Below are 15,617 nucleotides of genomic sequence, written 5' to 3' on the forward strand. Positions count from 1 at the left end.
TTCGATGCACAGTCGAATGCGTGATGAGTAAATAGTTAAAACTAGACTAAGAAATACAGGGTTTAATTTAAAAGTTGGTAGAGGGGAAGTCTCCTTATCAATAGATCAGGAGGACACTGGTAGAATTTTCTAATTTTAAAAAGAATTGGTACAATTAAAATCACGTTTAAATGAAATATTTTTATAACAAAATAATGGCAAAAACAATATATTTTATTGGGTAAGGATTTTAAAAATAAAATAGCCAAAAGAAAAAATTCCGTGCAGGGTTGAAATTTAAAACAAATTTAAATTACATGAACTTGTTGGAAAATTGCAGAATGGAACATTTATCATTTGCTTCTCATATTTTTAATTTTGATACACTTTACAAAATACTGCTTATAATTACTTCTATTCAAAATGACAATGTTCAAAATTCCCATTTTATAGCTAAATTCTATTAAATAAAATAGAAGAAAGAAAAAAGATTTGTGTATAAAAAAAATAATATTGTTTGGTACCGCGAGTTTATAAAAACAAATAGTTTGTATACATACAATTTTTGTTTAAATAATAAATAAATTAACAAAAGCTATTCGCTTTTTATTTTTATATCTATAATATTTTATTGAACTGTTATCGCCTTAATATTATTGAAAAAAAAATCCTACTTTTTATTTCATTTCGGCTATGTTTTTCTTGGAATACGAAACACCAAAGATAATAAAAATAAGAAATTGGCAACTTGCTTTAATCAATAAAACGATTCAGATTAGCATTCTGATTTATGTTATCGGATATGTTCTCTTATATAAGAAAGGTTATCAATCATTTGACCAATTACCCATGTGCGCCAATAGTATTAAAATTAAGGGAATAGGCTCATTAAGCTCTGCATATACAAAAACAAACGACTCCGAATCCATAGTTGACATGGTGGATTATCAATTTACTCCTCCAGTTGATAACAATGCCTTTTATATCCCAACTAGATTGATTATAACCGAAAATCAGATACAAAGTCAGTGTCCAGAGGATCCTAATATTCCCAGTGTTTTCTGTATTTTACATTCAAGGAATAATAGTATAATTTATTTTATTTTTTTTAACGATTATATTTATCAATCAGGTTGTCAAAATGGTCAGATAATAGAGGGAGGTAATGGAATTCAAACTGGCAGATGTGTAAAATTTATTTCCAAAGGTCAATATAGTAACATTAGTCTTATAATTAATATATTTATATCAATAAACGTGGCAATAAGTAAAATAGTATTTTTAAATGGCACGTTTATATTATATTCAAATTAGGTGGCATTTTTTAAAATTTATAAGATATTTTAATTTAAACCTTAGACTTAGAGAGAGATACGAATTACTCCGTCATTTCTTTCAGAAAAAAGAAGCAATTATATTCTAAAAGATCATTGTAATTTATTTTTAAAACATGTAAAAATTTTTGATAAAAAATACGATATTGAATGAAATCTTAAGATATATTTAAGTTAACATCATCTAACTACTATAATATTTATTAAAATATCGGTGTAGAGTAGTTTTAAATAGGGATGCAAATCCGAACCCTCATGTTTTTGCTGAACCGGAACCTGAATCCCTTTTAAAAGTGGAGGGTTTTAGGTATCAAAAAAAAAATTATATAAAAAAAATTCATAAAATATTTTCTTCGCATTTTAAAAATATCAGTTTTATTATGCATCTATTTTATAGGTAGAATTTGGTTATAAATGAAAATTTAATATGCTAATCCCCAACCCTTTTAAATATTTAACAGTAGCATCACTAGGGTGGTGGAGCACAGAGGGGCTTGAGCCCCCTGAAATGAGCAAAATTTTTTTTTACACCACTAAAAAAAAGAAGGTAATTTTGGATTATGTTAACTATAAAATAAAAAAAGATAATTTTGAAAATAATTAAAAAAATATTTTTTTGAGACTCATGTCATGAGATTGTAAATATAGTGAGCCCCTGATTTTTAAATCTGAATCCGGACCTTATTTTTTTGTCGAGGGGTTCACATCCTTGGGTGTAAATTCTTTAAGGAAGGAATAACTAACACCAGTTCCAATGGCAAAGGATTAATATCTTTCAAAGAAAAAATGGTCTGGAAGATAAATATTATAACATTCGGTTTCCACTAAAATGTCTCTTTCTAGGCCTATTTTTTAATTGGCCATTTCCAAAATATTTTTATAACCACTTAAATTTATTATCCTATTCCTAAGACTAAATTCAAGGTTGACTTTTCTCTTAAATGATGAATTAAGATCTGTCCAAAAAAAAAACTAAAGATAGTTTTAGTTGCATCTTAATATTGCGCACAAATTGAGCTTTTCAAACGCTGAGTTTAGAAGCTTATAATGCATTTCAGATGGTATCGTTTTAACTAGTTTTATTTATCAATATTTTTTTTATTCATTCATTTTGCACCTTGGTCTATGGCCATTTCTTTAAAAACTCGGTTTTTTTGCAAGAAAGTCGACATTTTTTTTACCCAGATAAAAATAATGAAGAGGTGGGGAGTACTAATGAGAATAAAAGGAAGGGATGGAGGCACTAAAAATACCTTCCTTGTTTTTTAATCATATGTAATTTATAATATGTAATAAAATAAATTGTCTTTTAAAATGGAATATTTAGAAATTAATAGCATTTATACGATACTAATACAAAGACAACCTCAATTTATTTACGGACTATAATGCATTATTTCTTACGAAACGTAAATAGACGCAGAGTTAAAAAAATAATGAATTTCTTTAAATTCAAATAAGTAAGCTTGAATGAGAAGTTGATTAATAACTCCGTTCTAGCCGATGTTCGCTAGCTTTTATTTTGAAAAATTTATTAGTCATCCAAGCTATAAGTTTTTTTAAAAATTACTTTTTATTCATAACTAAAAATGATCTCGGTTTTCCTATCAGTGTTGCGGGAGCTATCCAACAATTTATTTAATAAAACCTTTTATCTAGCCTCAAAAACTTTGAGGAACTCTCCCTTTTGACTTTTAAGGCTTATTTCTAAATTAAAAAACTTCTTCAATATCCATTCTCTATAAGATCCACTGCCATCTTCAAATTCACCGGAGAACTCAAAATATATGAGTTAAAAATAGAAGAAATAATAGGAAAGATTATCAATTTTTGTTTTAATTACTTCATTTCAACTACACTACCTACTTTCAATGAAAGAACCGAAATTTGGTCCCCTTCATCTCATTTAGGCTTGTGTTGGTACCCTAGCTGCTCATTTCTCTTTTCCAGACCATTTGATAGATGTGACTTTCTCTTTATGGCTCAACACAAGTAGATCTGGCAATTATCTTTTCACTTCAACCAAGCTGAAAGACTTGAATGGTATCATGAATTTAGGTGATATTGGTCACCTATACACCAATCTGTCGATCATTCTTCCTTTGCTCTTTGAACAGGGGTTTAAGACATTAATCTTTAGAGGCAATCCTATCTATGACTTGAAACTCAGACCAAGAATGTTTTAGCAGTGGCTATACTTTATGAACTAACTCAATTATGTCACATAAATGTGCAAATGTGACAAATAAACTGTTTCCATCTCGCTTATAAAGTGAGCTTAAACTCTGCTGAAATACCTTCAACAACGGAACCCACAAGAATATTCTCAGGTAATAGAAGACCTGGGAAGATGACAAGTTCCTGTCATGGAATTTATGCATCGATCTATTGGCTTCATCAAACTTAAATAAAGATCTAGCATAAAATTAAAATATGAAATATACATTGACATACGAGAACAGTATCCTTTCTCTATCCTGTCATTATGACCACTCACAATCTTTGGACGTCAAGCCAAAGACCTAATAAAATAATTGGATAGATTAATCTTGGTCAAACAGAGAACTTGAGGCTTCTGCTTTAGTCAAAGGCCAGCAATCAAGGTCTTCAAATCAAATTTTAATTAAATTGATAACTCACTCTCTGATTGGCTCACCCTTATTCTGATCTCTCCTCCCACTTTTACCTTCAAACTAAACATTTCACTTTTTTGTATAAATTTTTTTTCTTCTTTTAATATTTTTCTTTTTTTGAAAGTTATTTAAAATTCAGTTTTAGGTAGCAATAGGAAAATAATACATTAAATCATAACACACCTTCCTTATATATATTATATATAAATTTGTTTAATAAATATAAATACCGATTTTTTTTTTATAAATTTTTTTTTTTTAATATATATTTTTAATTATAATTTGTAAAAAAAATAATTAACGATTTATAAGTACAAAATACAAACAAAGATAACAATATATCAATATAAAATAAAATAAAACATTATTTTATAAAAACGGAGGTAGGACTACAAGTTCCCAAAAAACATGAATAGTTATATTTTAAAATAGTTATTTGTAGGTTTTGTTTTAAAAAATAGTATTCTTTTGGTTCTGATGTAAGGGCTCTTATTTTATCGCCTATATTTTTTAAGAATTTTTAAGTTCCGCTTGGCATATGTCCAAGGGAAGAGATAACGATTGGTGTAAAAATATAATTAGTGAATTTGGAATATTTCATTGTTTTTTTTTCTCGGCTATATCAACCGGATTAGAATTTAAATTTTTTGGGAAAGAAGATACGCATGTGAAGTCCCAAATTAAGGATTTCCCTAAAGACCAAGGCACGAAAGTTAGGCCATCTGATCTTAAGCCATCATCTAATGATAAATTTGTAGGCTTCAGGATGCGGCTAATAGTTAAATTAATTGCTGCATGCCTTGCATGCCTGCTTTGACTATATATACAATTTAGACCATGTCTCCCTTTGGAGTCAACTAATATTTTACATTTGATGTATGTATGTGGTTGAACAATGTTACATACTAGTCGATGGCCTATGGCAACTCTTAGTTGTTCATCTGATAAGAGGTTACCTAGGTTACGACTTGGTAATGCTTCCAACCATTCATAACCACTAGTACATCAGCACTCTGTAATAGTTGAATAGGGGTTTGATGAGATTATTTAAAAAATTTTTAATTAAAGGTTCGAAAATAGATTGGTGTGTTAAGATTGTGGGTAAAACAGCTTCAGGTGAAGCTAAAGATACCCAGGCTGTCAAGGCTGTGTTTAAAAGATCTTTAGGAGAGATAAAAGAAGATATCATGGCGTTATTCATCAAACGCGATGCCAAAAATGAGGAAAGAGATATAAGATTTAAAGGTTATAAATCTAAACCACCCATTTTCGAGGGTAATTGTGAGAAACCCCAATTAAAATCTTCCAATTTAATATTTAAAATATTTTCTAATAAGCTTCTAAAAAATTCCTGAGCACGATTAATAATTTCAATATTTAAAAAAAGGAAGAAGATCTAAAAATATGTAAAATCTTTGGTAAAAATAAATATTTTTTTAAAAGAAAAAAGCTCTGGTGTGTAGGAATTTCTTCTAAAATAGTTTCAAGTCCTAATAAGCCTTCGAAAAATTTTTTAAACCCTTGGACTTCGAGAGTATTTGAATTTAAAAAGCATATTTCAGATTTAGCTTTATTTAGAGTAAGGCCTATGTTTAGAGAATTCTTCTCTATATATTCTATCGCTTGGTAAATCAATACCATTTTAAATGTGCATACATTTTTATATTCTTAAGTAATTTTTTTTAAAAAAGGAATTAAATTGTATATACAAAAGAATATGAAAAGGTATAATTAAAAAACAATAACGAATTATTCGGGTATTTTTTGTTATAAGAAACGAGCAATATTACTAATTGTTTTGAGCGGTATTTAAAATTAATTGGGCAGTTTAAAAATAATTTGGTAGATATTTAAAATTTTTGACAAGTTATCAATTAAATTTTCTGACTTGGGTAGTAAGCAATCAAAATAGATGGACAGTTTAAAAAATATTTGGTAAGTTTTTAAAATTTTTGGCAAAATTATTAATTTTTTCAAGTTTTTATATTCACTTTTGAGAAGCTGTAAATTTTTTGATAGGTAAAGGCAGACCTGTATTTGCTTTAGGTTGCGCCGTCCCGCTAGAAAAATTTTTGTCCGCGGGACAAACGAAACTATATATTTAGTATATCTAATGTTTAAAAACTTAAAACCCCGCCATAAATTCCACAAAAATCCTAAAATTTTATAAGATGTCAATTTTAAGAAGTTTTAAATTTATTTTTATATATCATAAGATTAGCTGGAAATTTTATTTGCATTTTATTAAATCTCCGTTATTTTATTTTCCGCTATTTTTTCAAAGTAAAAAAATTTACTCTGTGAACTAAATATATTCCAAATATTCTATTTAATCCCAATCGGAGTAATGAATATTGCTGGCTAATGTGATAATACCATTATTAATTTTTGTAAAATTTAACACATAAAGACGGAATCTAAATAAATTGTCGAATTATTTCCTCCAACAGGCTGTGACTGCAGCTATAAAGTTTATAGAGTACATTTCTGTCAGCAGGCTGTAACTACATCTAAGAAGTACATAGAAATAACTATGAAACACTACAAATATATTCAACAGATTAAAGTATAGAGTAAAGAAATTGAATTATTTTTATTAAAGATATGTATGTTGTCGAATGGACAAATCGTGTAAAGAGCGTTATGAAATGGTTATCATTTGTTCCTGTAAATTTTCTAGTCTTTGAATACTTTTTCTATTATATTATCTGCCAATTTTAAAAATATAATAGGGAATAATAAGAGTGTGTAAATATATAGTTAATTTTACTGAAGGAAAATAAGAGAATTGGCTGCCTTATGGTTTTAAATTCTTACTTTGAATAGATATTTACACAGTGATAATTGTAGTGTTATAAAACAGCTCGGCTCGATTTTTAAAAACGGTTAACCCAATATTTCAGCCAAAAATATTACGTAAGCCTTGAGATTTCGCTCATAGATGGCAGAAAATCTCCAGGCCTGCATAACATTTTTTGGCTAAAATATTGGGTTTTAGCCGTTTAACAACACTAGATAATTGCATATTATGTATTGAATATATAAGTGGTAGTTATATTTTGATTATCTTATAGAGTAACTGCATAATTCTATTTGGTATTTAAAATAATTTAAATAGGTGAATTTTTTTGTACGCCAATGTGAATACGGATAATAAAAATTTTCCACTTCTCTGTGAGAGAAGTAAAATAGTTTTTGAATTTAATGTAATAATAAAGTAAAAGTTGGAGCAAATGTAAAGTTCGCTTTTAAATTAATTATGGACATGTGTGTAAAATGTAGAAATCTTATTATGTTGTTTCTTGGTTTGAATTTTATTAAAAAATGAGGAATAAAAAATTAAGTATATTAAAATAGAGAGAAGAATAAATGAGTATTTATATTATGTATATTTTATATTTTGATAATAGATTTTAAAACGTAAATTAAATATTTGATCTGAAAAACAAAAACCATTTTTGATTTAATAATTATCTAGAGTTGAAAATAATATAATTCAGGAATTAAGTTGGAGAATAAAATAGTATAATAATTGACAAATAAATATTCTAGAGAAAATTGAGAATTAAAATAATCAACAACTCAAATTAAGTAAAATTTAAATTGAAAAAAAAATACTAGATCCATTATAGGCATTTTACAAATATTATTCCTTGAATAAATAGTATATCTTATATATATTTTATATGCGAACCGAATTATAATTACAATATAAAAATAATATTAGATATAAATCTGAATGGCAAAGAAACCAATGGTGTTTGCGAGATAAAAGCTTGGTGCCCTGTACAATTAACTGGCTTACACGGTATTATTCATATTTATTTACATAATAATTTGAAAGTGATCCCTTCATCAAAGGAAAAGAGTATTGAAATAGCAGAAGGACTCTTTTTTATACCATAAGGATATAAAATCCATAATATTTTTATTTTAATATTTATCGAAATTATTTTAAACAAAAAATGTTATCTACGTTTTTCAAATTACAAGTTTGCCTTTGTTTTCGAATAGAAGCTCTTACTATGAGAGCACAAAATATGTAGAAATTTGCAAAAAATAAATTTTATATTAAACTTATAATTTATTCATTAAAAGTCAGCGGAATTATCTATAAAATTATTTTAAAAAATTCTAAATAAATTTATTTGCTTAAATAATTTTGTTCATCAATGGTTATTGATTGCATTAAAAAACATATAAAATAATCAAAAATATAATTTATAGAATAATTAATATTTAATACATTTTATCGTTGTTATAATGGTTGGAAGTAATGGCTAAGCAAGATTTATATATTCCTTCAATTTAATTGTTATTTTTCTTTTCTTATCACTCATTTAAAAAATTTTTTTTATAAAAAGTAAGTATTCAATAAAATATCTTCCTCAAGTTCCAACTAATCACACGTGATTTACATTTTTTAATTAATATTTTTATATCAATACAAATTTCCTTTTAGTTTTTTTTAAGATGACACATCTTTTTATAAAAAAAAATTACTTAATGCCATTCCTATAAACCGCCTTCATTAAATTCTTTTCAAATAATAATTTGTTTGAAAAAGCGGTAAAAATAGGCGACATGTTTTTATTATTTTTTATGATGTTCGAATTTAGTGTTGTTAAACAGTTCGTTTTTGCCGATAGCCAAAATAATATTAAGCAAGCCTCAGGATTTCATTAATAGATTCCCAAACTATTATGTCATCTATGAGCAAATCTAGGCTTGCTAAATATTTTATGGCTATAATATTGGGTTAGCCGTTTTGAAAAATCGAGCCCTTTACTTTAACAACACTATTCGAATTGAATGAGAACAAAATATAAAAACGTATTTTGTGCTCTCATAATAAGGGTCTCTGTTCGAAAACACGGCAAATCCTGTAAATATGCGATCAATAAAATAGGGTAAGTTATGTCTGAGAAATCTTTTTAAACTAAAAAAAATGGTCACAGTCGCTTGTTAATTGGAAAAATTCACTACATAACCAAAGGCCGGCAATAGGTTATCTTAAATATTTCAAAAATAATTTATAGGGGAACTATATATATTAGGCTGCATTCATAATGGGATTCGATTCATGCACGATCTCTGATACATTTTGAAAATTTGTTTATGAGATCAATTTTTTTTAAATATTAATTTTATCTTTAATTTCATTCATTCAACTCGGTGAAGATTTAAAGTTGAAGAAACATTAAATCCTTGTTCCAAAGAAAGGACCTAATATTATAAATTAATTGCGAGGAGAGAATTATACACTAAAAAAACTTGTGCAAATGTTTAGCATAGCCCGCCTTGAAAAGAATTATTTTCTGGTTGTTAGGTAAATTGATGTCCTTTTCCTTCATAAAAAACTACTCGATGGGCTAAAAAAAACCATTTCAAAAATCTTTAGTGGCCAGTTGCCAATTTCTAATATGTAGCACTTGATATAAAAGTAGATTACTGCTCTGACCTGTTAAAACAAAAATCATTTTAAAAAAAACTATACTAGATAAATAATAATCTCAATGTTTTTTATTTGCCCATAGGCTTTATAAATTATTCAGTTGTTCTTGATTTATAATTAATTCATTTTCTAAAATTTTATTAAAATAAAATAAAAGTATTTATTAAATCTTCACAACGATTAGAAAAACATACCTTAAATTTTTGGACAAAAAAAATCCTACCAGAGATTATTAACCAATCATAAGCGTTTTTAAAGGAAATAGTTTTTGTTAAAGCATTTTAATTGGTTTGAGATAAAGTTTTAAAATGTATAGACGATAACTTAAGCGGTTATAATATCATTAAATCCATTAGCTGTTTCGAGAAGTTTGTATAATTCCCCTTGAGGAATATATTCGAATATAATAAATAGTTTTCTTTCATCATGAAAATATCCAAAGTACTGAATAATATTTGGAGGACTAACAGTAACAAAAAATGATTATCAAATAATCTCATAATTTTATTTCAAGGCTCTCTTATAATCTGATGTCCGGTGCTATCTAAACCTTATTTTTTAAAGATCATCTATATATTAAAAAAAATGATATAAAACATATTTTATGTCTTTTATGGAATTTCATGTTTACTTTAAGACAGACTACTAATTTGATTTTTCGTTCTTTAACGAGAAATCCATTCCCACATTTCCCTCTACCAAGGGATCGCCCAATTTCTGATTTAGAAAAAAAATATATAATGGTATTTTAAAATTCGTGATTTCAGCGCTAAGCCCTCTAGTGTTGAAAAGCAACAGCTACGCTAAGTTTTTGCTCAAATCTATCAAACTGGATATTTGATCTATGGGAGGGGGAATGAGGAGCCCTTCACATATTTGTGTGCAAGCCACAAGTACTTGTACGTGTAACCCCTCATTCATAGTTATTACGAATTCGTAAGAAGTATACAAAATATCCTATTTGTATTTATGTATACTTCACTGCATATGTATTTATTTACCTTAAAAGTAAGAGAAGGGCCGATTTTATTTTAATTTTATATTACTATATATATCTATGTTAAATGATTAGATTCCGTTGGTTCCATGTTGATGAAGAATAAATCGAAAGTAATGAATGTAGAAGGTATCTAGAAAATACATATATTTGTATAATTTATAATCTTTGTTGAATCTTCCAAAATTCAAAATTTACTTTTTAGTTTCCAGTTCATTCATGGTAACTAAAATTATAATAAATGTCAATGCCATCTATGATAGATTCTTTTCTAGTTGTATATGTCATGGTTAGTCGCTATAAAATATCCATATATTTCATAATTTTCTATGAAAAACGTGATATAAATTTATTTTATTAGATAGTTTTTTATATGTATATAAAATGTAATTCTTTTTTATTTTTATTAATAAAATATGAAAAATTTGTCTACCTTTAAACAACGCGGGAGGGATTTTTAGTGCCCCTCCCCCCGCCTACTTATTATTAGAGCCATTTTTTGTTTATTAAAATGGTTTCTGCCAAAGGGTAATTTGACTGATACCATTTGAAATCTATTAATTTTTGCAACCCTTGAAAAGTTTAATTTGTGCGCGCTATAATAACAGACAAATAAATAAATTTTTTTTATTTTCAGACATTTAATTTTTTTTAATTACATTAAAAAATGTATAATAGCATCATAATAATTTAATTTCTACCTTATCTTTTATAAGTTATATAAAGTTTAACTTTTGTTAACTATCTATATAAATTATTCAGAAAATAAAAGTGGTGATTCTGAAAGCAGATTAATTATCGGAGCCGAAAATTTTACGATATTCATTAAAAACTCGATAACTTTTTCAAAATTCGGTGTTAAAAGGCGTAACATTATGGATAACTTTTCCTGGGAACCTGATAGACCCATTCCTCCTCCCAATCCACTTAAATATTTAAGAACATGCAAGTGTTTTCCCTTAATTGAAATTATTATTTATATAGTATTCTAAGTAGAAATTTATAAATTTTCTAAAAAAATTTAAATGGGTAGTTAGAAAAAATAAAATATATATACTTTTTTTAAATAATTAAATTACAAATATTAAATAAGACAACACAATCGTTAGCTTGCGATTGGCGAAAGACCAGATGTTAAAAATTGTAAAGAAATGCGTTTTTTATATATTTAAATCAGGGTTAGATATTTGGCCGGTCAAATTTAATTATTCGTTTTTATGTAAATGTACAAAATTTGTTTATAAACAAATGCATTTTGAAATAAATCGTTTGCTTTGGTGAGTCTCCCTATAGGATTTAACTAAGTTATTATTATTTTTTTTATGAACTCTTAAGTTATAACTAAGTAGCATATTAATAATTTTTTTAAACAAGTTTTTAATGTTTCTGCTTTTGGTGGAGAAGATATTGGAACAAATATAGATCTTATTTCTTGGGTCAAAGTACATTCTTTATTATTAACAATGAAACAATAAACGGATGAAATATTTTTATAAACTTAAATTTGTTTTATTCAACATTTAACATCCAAGATATTATCACTTATCTCTCCCGGGCATATATCACAGACAGTTTATTCAACCATAGATGCTTGCTTTTAGAGCTCTTTTGCAAATTTATAGGCGACAGGTTATAGATGAAGCTTATCTTGAGATCATAGTTAATAAGAAAATATACCTAAACCTCGAGATTTCGCATATGCATGGAAAAAAGATTTGGTTCTTCTTTTGACCAAATCGCAAGACTAAATAATATTTTTTGGACTAATATTATAATTTTTAGGCAACATTTTTCATAAAAATAACATTTTAAAGTATTTGGCCGGTCAAATATACGTTGTGTGAATTGACCGTGTTTGACTAATCAATTATTCGACTTGCACACCATGATTTAAATAGCTACTAAAGAGTTAGGATTAAGGAATTGTTTAAAGATTTATAAGGTTTTAAATACAATATAGAAAAACAAATCAATTTTCTCTAATTTTTAACATTATGACTTTTTAAATAAAAAAACCTAGTTAATTTATTGATTATTTTTCACAATCTTCTTAAATATGACTAAACTTGCCAAGAAAACTATAATTATATATATTTTAATAACAACCTTTTTTTGTTTATTAAATATAGTCAGCTTAGCCTATATTAAAATGTTTTTAACAAAAAAATATATTTGTAAAATTATAAGATATTCCCCGGAATCGCAAAATTGGTTTTGCCCAGTTTTTACATTGAACGATTTATTAAATTACTCAAATTCAACCTATCAACAAGTATATAGTCAAGGCGCAATAATCGCGGTTAAAATTGATTGGAAATGTAATTTGGACAGGGACTTAAATAAATGCATTCCTTCATATAGTTTCTCAAGAATCGATGATCCAAAGGTTAATTACTCCCCCGGGTGGAATTTCAAATATGCACAATATTTCAAAGTTATAAAGTATATTTCAATCATCAATTTTAACTCTCCACGATATATTTTTGTTATTAACTTAAGCATTTTGTGATTAGAATTTAATTTGGTCCAAAAGAATATTGTATATTAAAAAAGGATCTAAAAATTATTAGAGATTTGATCTCTCTTTTTTTACTGGTTTTGGTATTGGATCTTAATTTTTTTTAATTTGACTGATTATGATTATCCATACATTACATTTTATATGTTTTTATATATTCGATGCTTATCTTTAGAATTAAAACAGATATCTCTTATGTCCTGTGCCACTCTATATACATGTATTTTTTGAAATAGTTTGTATCGGGAATTAAGCACATAATAATTATATTCTTATTGGTAGAAAATAGTTTGCTTTATTACTTATTATTATACCACATCAAATATATATTATATTTATCAAGGAAAATACAACCATGAAAAGAACCTTAATCAAAGTATTTGGTATACGATTTATGATATTTTCTACTGGAAGTGCAGGAAAATTTAACTTTATACCATTAATGATCAATATGGGATCAGGCCTAGCTTTAATGGGTTTTACATCTGTTATTTGTGATATTTTAAGTATATCATTTTATTACACCTTATAATTTTATTATCTTTTTTAGTACTATACTTGATGAAAAATAAAGATATTTACAAGGCTAAAAAATATGAACAATTGGAAACACATTTGTCCGACTCCGAACTTATATCATGAACCTATTTAGATTATAGTCTTAAAATGTATTATGCACACATAGATTATTGTAAATATTATTATATAATAGATACTACATAATACAAAGTACAAATTTACAATAAAATTTTTATAAAAAGTTATAAAATACGTATAATGTAGTTGTTTTGAAATCTTAAAGAGAAGAAAAAGAATTTTTATTTTTAAAGTTGTTTAGCCTTTGTCAAGTTCAATAAAATTAAATTAGTAGCGAGCAAGCGACACAAGATGATTTCTTTTTCTATAATAAGAATCATATGATCGTATAATTTATTAACTTACACTTTACAATATAAGTACATACTTATCCTTATTTCTATTTATTGATTATATTTCTGATAGATTTTTTTTGAGGTTCGGTCTATCCGGTAGAAAAATTTCAAGTGATAAAATTATATTTTAATCATATTTATTTACAGATTCTATGAACATTATATCTCAATATTGATAGTAGATTCCTTCACATGGATTTACAAAAAGCAAAGTTGAGTTAGTAAACAAATTCAATATAGACCATAAACTTAAAATTTACCAATACCCCTCCCTATAATATACATCTTACTTAATCGGGTACGGGCTTTTCTCTCTCTTCTTATCTCCCGTAGGCGTTTAAGCAAGTGGTTTCGCCTCTTGCGCGCACAGGTAACTGCAGCCTGCCCAAAAATTGTGGATGGGCTCATCTCATAGGTTACCCCCAAATTTCTTAACCCAATTAGATGGGATGATATAGTCCAAGCGTAGCTCTGCTGTTTCATATAGCGATAAAGGGCAATTGCGCTTATTATGACGTATATTTCTGATAGCAATACTACTGGTAAAAATTTAATATAACTTATATAAACTAACGCTGTTTGTTGTATTATGGTTTTTAAATAGCTAGAAAATCTTCCTTTCGATCAAATGAGCTATCTACCATAATATTTATAGATTTATATTAAATATTAAACTATGATGACAAAAAATGAATATAAGAGATATGATTAATACTATCAGAAGAATAATTCACTCAAATCGGGGGAATTCATTTTAAACGTTGATTATGGCTCGTGTCTTTAATATATTTTTTAAAATATAAATAAGCAATATTACAAAATCCATCCAATCTTAAGGTGCACTTAATAATTCTAGGTTCAACCATTTTTTTGAAAAGTCTAGAGTCTGAGGTTCATTTGGTAAAATTGTTTCATTTGTTTATGGGAGTCGGTTATAACCGGTATGAGACTATTTAACAAATAAATTAATTGTATATTTCAAATTTATAAAGTCATAAAGGATAGTCATTCACTAGAAAAAAATTTAAATATGTATTTGCAGAAGGATAATTTATTCAAAGTGGACCAAAATAAACCTTTTAAAGATATGCCTTTAATTTTTTTATTTATAAATATAGCTTTCTATAATCTCTTAACCAATGAACAACTAAGAGTGTCTAAAGGATATAGACTCGGATGCGACCTAGTTCAATATCATAATTGCATGAACTGCAATCTTCTAGTAAATGCCAAGGGAAGGCATGACTTCAACCTCATTAAAAGGACATCACCAACGTTTCATCAATCAAATTATTAAGCCTCCTATTAAAAAAGGTTCGTATACCGAATATTCTAGAACACTGTCTCTCAACAGATGACGGCTTAAGACCTGACAGTCTGACCACTATCTCATGGACCATGGGCAAACCCCTTGAGATTATACATGTTTCTCATCCTTCCCCACTAATATTAATAGAAACCTGCTTACTCAATCATAGAATAAAACAATTAACAAATGCAAAAGCTTTAGGTATTTTATATTCTCACCAATAGCTGCCTCTACCAAAGGACAGTTCACTCCTTTGACTTTTAGCTTTAAAAAAAATTTAGCTTACGAAATCAAATTGCAAACATCTGAACCAAGGGAATTCCTATTCCTCAAAAAGAACATACATCAATATTTTCAAATTTAACTATTGTTCCTTTTTAGAAACTTAATTTTGTTTTTCTTAAAATTATATTATTTTTACATTATTATAGATATTATATATAATAGTTTTAATAAATAA

General features: G+C 26.9%; 1 protein-coding gene across 1 annotated transcript; it reads left to right on the forward strand.

Annotated features, from left to right (window-relative positions):
- Positions 1-663: 663 nt before the first annotated feature.
- LOC135930709 (P2X purinoceptor 4-like) lies at positions 664-13,595 on the forward strand (the record flags this gene model as incomplete). The annotated part of the gene is made up of 8 exons (XM_065467514.1): positions 664-1,066; positions 1,112-1,186; positions 7,674-7,754; positions 10,474-10,527; positions 11,161-11,347; positions 12,586-12,832; positions 13,260-13,422; positions 13,467-13,595. Coding segments are annotated over 8 exons (1,302 nt in total), but the record flags the coding sequence as incomplete, so codon positions are not given.
- Between the last annotated feature and the right edge of the window lie 2,022 nt (positions 13,596-15,617).

This window comes from Gordionus sp. m RMFG-2023, chromosome 1 (genome assembly GCF_954871325.1).
Source record: "Gordionus sp. m RMFG-2023 chromosome 1, tfGorSpeb1-WG-v2, whole genome shotgun sequence".
Lineage (NCBI taxonomy): Eukaryota > Metazoa > Nematomorpha > Gordioida > Chordodea > Parachordodidae > Gordionus > Gordionus sp. m RMFG-2023.